The 11,719-nt window shown below is 45.5% G+C and overlaps 1 protein-coding gene across 1 annotated transcript in view; it reads right to left on the bottom strand.

Annotated features, from left to right (window-relative positions):
- The window catches only part of Bin3 (bridging integrator 3), a 37,395-nt gene extending 25,676 nt beyond the window's left edge, over positions 1 to 11,719 (bottom strand). Inside the window, exon 1 of the mRNA XM_090354314.1 lies at positions 11,614 to 11,719. Coding sequence (XP_090210440.1) covers positions 11,614 to 11,621 — 8 coding nt within the window. The 5' untranslated portion in view covers positions 11,622 to 11,719. The remainder of the gene's footprint in view (positions 1 to 11,613) is intronic.

Raw genomic sequence — 11,719 nt, forward strand, 5'->3', positions numbered from 1 at the left:
TCTTAAGAATGAAAAGGAAGGTAATTCAGTATTTTCTCCAGTATGACTGATTGAAATTCGTTTTCTATTACTGGCACTTTAGAAACAATTGTTTTCAGCTTGCTGGTAAATATATAAATTTCAGAACTTAACAATATTTAGGGAAAAATCACGTTCCTTTCGCATAAAAACTGTTAGATTTCAGAGCACATTTCAAGATTTGTTGTATGGTGACTAATTTTCAATGCTCTCTGAATCAACGACTAACAGGTTTGTCACTGATGTCCTTGTAGGAGGGTATATCATGATTTCTATCATCTTTGTTATGTCTTTCATGTTCAATCTACCAGAAATGTATGATTTATTCCTTTTTATCCTCTCTTTATCAAATAATCATCATTTCTAGCTAAAGCAGATTTTATTTCCTAATGGGAGTTTTAGTTTTTGACACAATCATTTGAGAATGATTCTGCATGGATTTCTATTGATTTGATTGTTCACTGTTACAACCTGGGTTTCATTCATCGTTAAATCCAGTTTCCCTTTAGACTTACTACCTCAGGCCTCATGCATGCTAGGCAAGTGTTCTACCACTGAACTACACCCCACTATACTTTAGTTTTTACATAAATTAAAAGATGATGAAAGAGGCTGGGTGCTTGGTGCCTTATGCCTGTAATCCTAGCTACTCCGGAGGCTGAGATCTGAGAACTGTGGTTTGAAGCCAGCTGGGGTAGAAAAGTCCTTGTGAGACTCTTCATCTCCAATTAGCCACTAAAAAACTGGAAGTGGCATTTGTGGCTCAAGTGGGAAAGCACAAGCTTTGAGCAAAAAAGGCTCAGGGATAGTGCACAGGCCCTGAGTTCAAGCCCTATAACCGATGATAAAACAAAGATGATGATAAAAATGGGTCTTTCATATTTCTCATTTATTAAAAATTTCTGAAAATGTCTATAAACAATAGTTTAAACAACTTACAAATTTTCACTCCCCCATTCCACCCCAGTAAAGACCTGTTTCTCCAAAGCTGACTGGTACATGTGGTAATACAGGAATCAAAGGCAGGATTTAGAAAAACAACACAGAATTTCCATAGACACACTCTGGTTTTGGTATACAGGAGGGATCAGATGGACACACAGCAAGGGCCCCTTCCAAGTGTCCTGGACAAGGTCCATCCCATCAGGGCTTACATGTTACTAGCTTCACATGGCAAATGGGCCTTTGGAGAACCCTAGGACAGAACTCTGGAGGGGAGGACTCTGTAGCCTTCATGCTGCTCATGTTTTGGTGTTCTTAGACTCCTTTGCCAAATTCAAGAGTAGAAGGATTTGCCCCTGTGTTTTCTTTGAAAAGTTTTATAGGTAGGCTCTCCAGGTAGGTCTTTCATCCATTTTGAGTTAATTTTTTATGTAAGGTATGGTGAATCCTTTGCAAATGGTCATCTAGTTACTATCTCAGCATAGTTCGTTGAAACTTAAAACTTTAAATATATCTACGTCAATGACATTAATTTAATTATTCAGGTTATAAAAATTCAACATACTAGTAAAATCTTCTGATCAAGCTTCTTTTTTTCAGGTAATTTTTTTGCATTATCATCTTTTTTATTATTTAAGATTAATTTCAAAATCATGAGCTATGCCCTATCTCTCCACCCAAACCATAAATATATTAAAGATTACTGGAAATGCCTTGTATTCTTTTTGTGTGTACAAAGAATCCATATTGTAGCCAAGCACCTGTGGCTCATGCTTGTCATCCTAGCTACTCAGGATCAGGATCAGGAGCCTGCTCTCAGGATCAGGCTTGAAGCCTGGTCTGTAACACTTATCTCCAATTAACCAACCAGAAAAGCCAGAAGTGGAGTGAGCTTGGTGGCAGGAAGAATGCCCAGGCTTGAGTTTGGGCCCCAGGACAACCACCAAAGAAACAAAAAATAAAACAAATCTTACATTCTGCATTTATTCATTTTAGGGCCATAATATCTTCTTCCATTCATTCTAACCTTTTTATATGTCCCTGTACATATAGGTCCTCTACATTTATTTTATTCATACTAAGATCCCAAAGTAACACACATGAAATTTTAACTCGACGTCTTAGGTGTAATCTACAGAATGTGGTTTGTTTTGGGGCCAGGTCTAGGCCTGAGCACTGTCCTTGGACTTTCTCAAGGCTAGAGCTCTACTACTTGAGCCTCAGCACCACTTCCGGCTTTTTTCTATGTATGTGGTACTGAGGAATCGAACCCAGGTCTTTGTGCATGCTAGGCAAGCACTCTACCACTAGGCCAAACTCCCAGTCAATCTATGGGATTTTTAGCCTTATAAGTTATATATTCCATGGGATGCTGTATTCCCCTGGGATACATTATACAATATACATTCCATGGGATGATAAAATTATATATACATATATATATATATATATATATATATATAGAGAGAGAGAGAGAGAGAGAGAGAGAGAGAGAGAGAGAGAGTGTGTTAGAGAGAGCGCGCGCGAGAGCGTGAGAGCGTGCACATGCACCAGTTCTGGGACTTGAACTTGGGGCCTGGGTGCTAGCACTCTACCACTTGAGCCACTGCTGGCTTTTTCTGAGTAGTTTATTTGAAATAAGGGTTTCTCAGACTATCCTGCCTGGGCTGGCTTCAAAATGGGATCTTCAGATCTTAGCCTCCAGAGTAGACAGGATTACAGGTGTGAACCACCAGGGCCCAGCAGGGATTCATTCTTACCTTGTTGGTACATTTACTCGGTAACCAGCTATAGTAGTTACACACCTAATCTATATAGTCAATGAGTTAAACTGAGGGTGGGGAAGTGGACAAGTTTTATCATTTGAAAATAATGGTAAAATTTCCTTTTCTTCAATTTTTATATCCACTTCTTGCCTTGGTTGTGTCAGCTAGAAATTGTATAAAACATGTCCAAACTGTGATAGGGAGCCTTTGTGCTTGCTTTTTCACTATTAAATATGAAGGGAGAGATTTCAGCCAGAAAGCTTCTTAGTAGGAAGCAAATAGTTTTTTTACTCTTAGATTGCTGAAAGACATGAAGATGGGAAGACTGCATCTTTGACTTAACTCAGTGCACTTTCAGCATTATTGTGAGCAGTTTACTCTCTGATAACCTATCACTGTGATAAGCTGAGCAAATACATTCCCTAATATTCAACTACCCTGTCATTATTACCGAAGCAACTATTTTTAGTAAGGGGTCCAGGCCAATTAACAATGATATGTCTATGTGGCACTTTCTGATTGTGATACATTGCTCCTCAAGGACAAGGACCAAATGCTATGTGTCTTTGCAAGTCCGGCAGATGTGTACTAGGTACAGTCTGTTCTCAGCCTTTTTTGGTGAGAGGGTATTGTGTATTTACTAAATGCCAATTCTATGCCAAGCACTATGCTAGATTCTGGGATACCAAGATGAGACACACTTCTTCCATGATCTCATAGCATACACAGTCTAGCTTCATGTATTCAGTAAGTACCACATGAATGATTAAATGAATGCTACATTGTGTGTGGGGCATTTTGGGGGCTCTCAATCCCAATGTTAACCCAAGTTAAACTTTCTAAGGGTGTCATCAGCTAGGCAGGGGATAGTACTTTTAATTAAGACCAAAAACCAGGGCTGGCCTCTGGCCTTCTATAAAAGAAGTAAAGTCTGGAGAAGTTACCAGAGAATGTGTCAAGGAAAATGATTTTAACCTAAGAGGATAATGGGAAAGGAAAAGAGCCACTTGGAAGATTTTCTGTGGTTGGCAAGAATGGAGGTGGTCCCACTCGGCCACAGGAACAACTTGAAAGCTGGGCAGGTGCCCTGGGGAGGGGCTGGAGTCTCTCTGCCTCTGAAATGGATATCAGGGAGGAGGCAGGGGAAGTGGCAGGGAAGGGAAGACAAGGGAAGACATCAACCTAATGACACTTCAGCTCTTCAGCCTCATCCTTCCCCATGGTCTAGTCCAGGCTGGCCTGTAGAACTTCCTTAGGAGAAGCAGCTGCTCCGGGGGGAGGGGGGGGGGCAGCGTCTTCAGCACCTCCTCAGTAGCAGCTGCTCAGAACCCATTGAGTCACATGTGCTGAGGTCTGTGGTCCGCCAGGGCAGGAACGACCACTGGGCCTTAGGACCTCTGCATGTCTTCTTCCTCTCCTGTCTCCTCAAGGTTCTCCTCATCAAATCGAGGAGTAGGCGGAGGTCTTAGGGGTGGGGAGAAGTGGCTGGCTCCCCAGAGAATCTCTATGTTCAGGAAGAAATCAGGAGGCTCTAAGCTCTAGCTCTAGAGTGGGAGTCCCTACTTGGTTTTGTCTGCTGTTCCAAAAATATGAGCACCAGAGGGCAGGAGTGGGGATATTTCAGTTTCAGCAACAAAATGGAGAAAACAGTTCCCCAACATACCCCACCTTGGGGAAGGAAAAAAGTTCTGTGTGTATACAGAGAAAAGGGGAAAAAGGTTCTATTTTCTTTCATAATAAAGAAAAGTCAACAGGATGTTCTCCAAAGCTACAAATATACTTTTTCAAACAGTAAATAGCTCTATTAGCAGCATGATGCCAGTTGGCTAATTCTGTCTGTCTCAGTAAAACCTTTCCAAAAAAGCTACTGCTCTTGTGTAATGTCTATTTACAAAACCAGCTTCTTTTGCATTTTCAATTTGCTAGGTTTCTCAATCTTCTGTTTCCTCACCCCCTCCACTGCAGAGGCAGAGACAAAAGGCAGACCCAGATGGCAGTTGGGTGGGGATCCCCTGGTCACCCCAGCATGGAGCTCCATTCCTGCCTTCTTGGGAGAGTTCTCCACAACCATTACAAAGAAGGGTTGAGAGAAGCTAAAGCCTGCATATGCCTCCCTGTCTTCACTTGGCTTCCAGAATTTTGTTTCGACTGAATGTGAATCTAGCTTGGCCTGGGGGTGGAAAGAACCCCCAAATGACTCAGTCTACCCCACCCTATATCTTTTTGATATCTCTAGCTGGGCAAGAGAGACACAGAGTTGGCGGAGGGGGGAGGTGAAGGAGGTGCAAAGGAAGGGAGGGCGGGCTGAGCAGGGAGTAGGCGGTGGCTGGTTGATAGTGGCTGAAATCCTGGCTCCCCGGGGAGTGGTCTGGGCCTGAGTCACTGTCTCGGCAAGAGCAGGAAGGTGGGCGAAAGGCGGTAGCTTCTGTAGCCTGCAAGGACTGGCCCTTTCCCCTGTCCTTCTGTGGCTCTGGTCTGAGGCTACTACAGCTTTCCCAGTCAGAGGAAGAGCACAGGCCAGGACCAGAGCAGGGCTCACCAAGGTCACCAAGGCAGCTAGGGGCCAAAGAGCCTGAACAAAGATGGGAGACCCCTTTCCCAGGGCAACAACCTGGATGAAGTCATCCACCTCAGTGCCCACGACCACAACCTCCGGCCCCACCTATCTGCACCCTAAATTAGCTGGATTTCAAACCAGAGCACACAGAACATGACCTCTGAATCTCCACCACTCCAAGGAGCCATGTGCATTTAAAAATAAAAGGCATGACTCTGTGACTTGGCTGGCAGTGAGTGGGACCAGAACAATCCTTCAGCTCAGCCGGCCAGGCTCCTCTCTGAAGAGCAGACAGAACGAGCCACGAGTTGTTAAGTCACAGTAGACCATCTACTGATCATCTACTATTGCCAAGTCTATGTGGTGTTGGCACACATCAGCACAGGGCAAGTGCTCTCCCCTGAGGGAGATGGAGGGGGATGACCTCTGGAGCTGGACTTCTGGAGTTCAAATCCTGGCCTTGGCTCTGCTTATCACCAGTGGTGAAGCTACATAAGTGACCTCACTTTCCTGGCCTATGAACAATCTACGTATTCTGGAAGGTGGCTAGGAGGTTAGATGAGTTTATTGCGATAAACAGACCCTACCATACAGGAAGCAGTCTGTTTGGATTTGCTGTGAAGGTAGTGGTGGTACTTTGATGACGGAGATGAAACTGAGGTCTAGAGAGGTGACAGGGTGACTGCCTGAATGACACAAAATACCCAGGGAATGGCTAGGAAACTTGCAATTATTTTTTTCTGTTTTTTGAGGCAAACAGCTGTCCATAATGCACTATGGTCTTGCCTAGGTGTTTTATCTGCCCCAGTGATGACTTCCTTCTAACTAGTAGAAGAGCTTGTGGCAGAAGTCTGGAGGCTGAGGCAGCACCTGAAGGTTGAGAAAAGAAAGGAAAGGCAAGAAATTCAAGAAGGGAACTTAGAAATTTTTTTTGGTTCAAAAGTAATCATAATATTTACTGACTTGGGCCGGGCGTGGTGGCTCACACTGTAATCCTAGCTACTCGGGAGGCTGAGATCTGAGGATCAAGGTTCAAAGCCAGCTTGGGCACTAAAGAACCAGAAACTCATCTCCAATTAATCTCTAGACAAATAGGAAACAGGGCTGTGGCTCTAGGGGTACGGCAGTGGCCTTGAGCAGAAGAGCTCAGGGACAACACCCAGGCCCAGGGGTAGGGTGGTAGCCTCGAGCTGAAGACCTCAGGGACGGCGCCCAGGCCCAGAGTCAAGCCCCATGACCCCCCCAAACACACACAAAATTACTGATTTGCTGTTTAAAATATGAAAAATGATATAACAGAAAATAATAGGGTGTATTACATGTATAACATCAGAAACTGATTTCAAGCATAAATTCATACAAGAATTATGATGTCAAAGATTTTTCTGACTGCCAGTTGTGGTCAAAATTTTTTGGAAGGGCTGGGATGTAGCTCAGTGACAAAGTGCTTGCCTAGCAAGTACAATGTCCTGGGTTCTATTCCCAGTACCAAAAAAGAAAAAAAAAAATCTTTTTTGAAAGAATTGTCCAAATTCTCCATGATTCTTTCTTCTCTTTTATGAATTTTCCTGAAGACAGTGGCCAAAGTAATCCAGCTAAATCACTGCTTGTGCCAGTGCAGCTGAGATGCCAGGCATCGGTCACCGTGGCCACCCCACTGTTCAAAAGCCTTCAATTTTCAACAGGCTCAATTTCAGTTCCTCGGCGCAGGACCAAGCCTGCTACCATGTAGCTCCAAGAGTCAGTTCTCATCAACAAAGCCTCTGCCTGATCCTCATCCACTGCCCCCAAAGTGACCAGACTGCCACTAGCAAAGCCCTCCCTCCCACCATGCTTCACACCTGCTTCCCTCTCTTTTCCAATGCTAAGAGAACATCTACTAGGCCAGCATTCAGTTGAAATTACACCTCCCACTCCGATTCTTTCTTGATAGCCCCATCCTGACATTTAGTGATCAACTGTCCTTCCTTTGAATCTCTAGAGCTTTCCATGCACAGGTGGAAGATAGAGATGGACTCTTAATGGCCTTTTCAATGCCACCCAACACTTAGCATGTGCTTTATTTTTATTTTTGCCTGTCCTGGGGCTTGAATTCAGGGCCTGGGCACTGTCCTTAGACACTTTTTGCTCAAGGCTAGCACTATGCCACTTGAACCAAGTTCCACTTCTGACTTTTTCTGTGTATGTGATACTAAGGAATTAAACCCAGGGCTTCATGCATGCTAGGCAAGCACTCTACCACTAGGCTACACTTCTGGCCCCTCTAAAGTTTTTTATTTGGCATGACTAGGATTCGAACTCTGGGTCTTGTGCTTGCTAAATAGGTACCTGCCTAGTAGGGCTGTTTCCAGCTCTTTCTGCTTTAGTTATTTTCTCTTTCTCTCTCATGTCAGTCCTGGAGCTTGAACCCAGACTTCTTAAACTTCTGTGGTCAGGGTCAATGCCATTTCTGGCTTTTGGTGATTGACTAAGATAGAAATCTCACAGATTGAAGCAAGTGCAGTGGTTCATGCCTGTAATCCTAGCTACTCAAGAGGCTGAGATCTGAGGATCACAGTTCAAAAGCAGCCTGGTCACTAAAGTCCATGGAGACTTTTTATTTTTTTGCCAGTCCTGGGCTTGAGGTCAGGGCCTGAGCACTGTCCTTGGACTTTCTCATTTGAGCCTCAGCATCACCTCTGGGTTTTTCTGTGTATGTGGTACCAAGGAATCGAAGCCAGGTCTTCATGCATGCTGGGCAAGCTCTCTACCACTAGGCCCAACTCATGGCCCTCATGGAGACTTTTATCTCCAATTAACCACCAAAAAACTGGAAGTGGCACAGTGGCTAAAGGGGGTAGGGTGGCAGCCTTGAGCTGAAGAGCTCAAGGACAGTGCCCAGGCCCAGAGTTCAAGTCCCACGACCAACAACAACAACAACAAAAACCTTCACAGACTTTCTTGCCCATGTGGCTTTGAACTGCGATCCTCAGAACTCAGCCTCCTAAGTAGCTAGGATTACAGGAGTGAGCCACCAGCACCCAACACTTCAGTAGGGTCCATATTTATGCCTCTGCTGGCTTGGATTGCAATTTTACTTATGCTTCCAGTGGAGCGGAGATGACAGGAATGTGTTACTGTGTTCGATCTTTTTTCTTTGATTGGTTAACGTAAGGTTCTTGTGAACAATTAGCTTGGGCAAGCCTCTAACATTATTCGTTCTGCTCTGCTTCCTGGGTAGCATAAGCATGTTGTCTGGCTGAGACACACTTTTGCATATCATAAGTGTTTAATAAGCACTTACCCAACAAATATTTATTGAGTATCATTATAGGACACAGATGTTCTTCAACTTGCAATGTATTACACACCACTATACATTCATCATAAATTAAAAAGGTCTTAAGTGGAAAGGCGTTTACCACACCTAACCTACTAAACTATATCCTCACTTAGCAACACAGCACCCTGTCTAGTATCAACTGTTTGTGCTCAGGATGCAGAGCTGACTGGGAATTGCAAAGGATATATTATTTAAGGGGCAGACAAATTAAAGAGCCTAGAAAGCTAGAAAGAAATCATATTTATGGACAGCCTCCATTTGTTTCTGCAGACTCTGGTGACAGAGTGTCTGTTGGGACACTCTGTGTGGCAATCCGTATTACAGATGGAGCAAACAAGGCTGGGAAAGGTTGACAAGAAAAGCCACACTGGGAATGACTAAACCAAATTGGAACATAGCACTCTACCTCCTGATCACACTTCCTGTATGGTCTCTAATTTCAGTCCCTCTCAATCTACTGTATACCTAGGTAAGGAAAGATTTTCGCAAGCACTTATTTCTCATCATTTAAACTTAAGATCATCAAAGTATATGGTTTCAGGGAAAGCTACAATTCATAGTCAGCTAAGCTAAATTAAGACCACTTTTCTTAATTCTACTTCTCTCTCTACACACCATTAACAATACAACATATAGGAATAGTATGAGGTATGAGAGCCAAAGGGAAGGAAGATGAGAGAAGGAAAGGGAACATGTGGTTTGGAGCCAAGGAGAAAAATCAGTGGTCTGAGAAGGAATATCCAATGCTTTCTTCCTAGTAAGACAGACCACTGGGTTGTCTTGCTGAAAGACGAATAGGTGGATGGGTGCCGTGTAGGTATCCATTAAATAAACAGGGAATGGGAGACCTGCCTGCACAGAGGAAGCAGTGAACAAAGGCCTCTTGCTCTTCATGCAAAGTCCACAGTGTGCAAAGGGCATCAATGTTGGACATTTCTTGCTGTGACATTTTGAAAGCACAGCCTAGTCCAGAACAATGGCTACCCTTTGGGGACCACAGGCTATGTACCCTTAGGCCTTATTTAGTGATGGCTGGCATAGCCCATATACTTGGTGAACTTGACCTTGGGCATCAACCTCCCATGATGTCTCTACGTCACTCTGGTCTATTCCCCTACTGAGAATTCCAGTGTCCGATGAATGGACAGATTCATTCTGGGCGTAGAAAAACCACTCTGGGAGTGAATCAGAAGCACATAGCCCTGGTTCCCTTGCCAGCCATTGAGTTAGGAACTGAGTGTGATTGTGTGCCCAGGCGCCGGTGCCAGTCCCCTCTCAGGGAAAGAGGGTCAGGGTCCACGTAAGAGATGACGGAGAAGTCCTCTAAGGAGGAAAAGAAAGGAATCTGAGCTCTGAGGGACAAAGCCACCCTTTTGGTTGTGACCCTCAGTCCAAAGAGGTACCAAGTTGTACATGCACTGGTAAATTAGTTCTACTTCGGAAAATTTCAGATCTGCTAGCATTAGTGTCAATTGTAATTCTCCTCAACATGATGGGTTTTACCAACTGGGCTTCTTTTCCAGAAAAGAAACTTTCTACGAGACAGCTAGAAACCATTTGCCTCAGTTCCCCCAGAGAAGTGTTTACCTTCAGCTTCTCTGTTCTACTGTCTCCCAATTAGTGGAAGATTTCTTTCTTTCTTTCTTTCTTTTTTTTTTGGAGGTATTTAATCTGAATGCAGTGTCTCATGCTTGCCAGGCTGGTACTTAAGCCGTGCCTCCAGACCCTTCTTGGTTTTACTATTATTTTCTTTCCCCCAGAGCTTGCCTGGATCTCAGTCCTTCTATTTACAAACTCACAGGCCCATGTCACCACACCCTGGACATGGACATTTTGAAATTGGAAACGTCAGTCTAAACAATAGAAACCATTGTTTTTTACTTTGAAAAATTAGGGAAGAAAATTCCAGATTCAAGATGCAGCAGGCAAGGCATGTATATCACAAGGTTGGGGGTGGGGACCCAGAGTGACCAAATAAAAGGAATTAAAGAATTGCCACTTTGCCTGACACTAGCTAGATTACACCAGGACAGCAAAATTGCTTTTTAGAGTTCCAGGCACCCATTTCTCCCATTGGCCACTTGGAGCAGAGTGGAGGGACCAGGAGTAGCTCCTGCTAGTCCCTGTTTGACATTACTCCAGGATTCCCTCCACAAGCTATGCTGGCGGACAGCCATCCACCAATCTCTGTCAAAGAAGTAAGTGGGGGAAGGGGACAGAAATGGTTTACATTGTACATGAGAGAGCTGTCCTTGACGCTGCCTGACGTCAGCGGCTTGCAGCTGGACCTTAGTGTCTGCTGATGGCCCTTAAGAATTGTGCAGGATCTTCACTTACTCATAACTGATTATCATGCGCTTACTTTGCACCCAGACAGGTTTAAACTCTGAGGACCTGATGGCAAACGGGTTCCCTGTGTTAATGGAACTTGAGTTCCACGTTCTCCATCTCCGGGGATCCATTTCCTAGATTCACAGGCGTGCACTGTACTGAGGTGGGTCTGGTGGGTACGGGGTGGTAGCCAGGCAGGCCCCTTGGTTGTGAGGATTGAGGTCAAAGTCCCTGACGGGGGTGGCCTCTTAAGAAAGCCCCAGCAAGGCGGGCCAGCCGTGGTACGGTCAATAATCCATAGCAACGACCTGGGGTTGCTCTCGTGAACAAAACGAGTCGTGTAAAAGGAATCGGCCTTTAACTATGATGATTGAGATGCGTCGGAAGGCGACGCGGGGACGTCTTCGGCGGCCTGCTGAGGCGTGCGGGGGGAGGCGCGCAGGGAGGGCCCGGGCGCGACCCCCCCGCCGGCGCCCGGCTCCCCGCTGGCGGCCGCCGCCCCGTGAGGAAACCGGGAGCCGAGGGCTGGAAACACGTCAGACGCAGGCCGTCCCGGGCGGGCCCCCTCCCTCCCCAGGCTGGGGGACCGGGACGCCGCCCTGACACCCCGCCAGGTTCGGGGGAGCCCCTGGGATCCCGGAGGATCTCCCCGCCCTGGCGCCGGGGACCTCACTCACCAGCTCATGGTTCCGAACTCGGAGGCGTCCGCCGAAGTCCACCGCCGCCACTCGGTCCTCCGGGATCACTTCCGGATTCAGCCAGTCTCCAGGAAGTGACGCGGCG

The sequence above is a fragment of the Megascapheus bottae genome, chromosome 20, assembly GCF_031878675.1.
Source record: "Megascapheus bottae isolate mThoBot1 chromosome 20, mThoBot2.hap1, whole genome shotgun sequence".
Classification (NCBI taxonomy): Eukaryota; Metazoa; Chordata; class Mammalia; order Rodentia; family Geomyidae; genus Megascapheus; species Megascapheus bottae.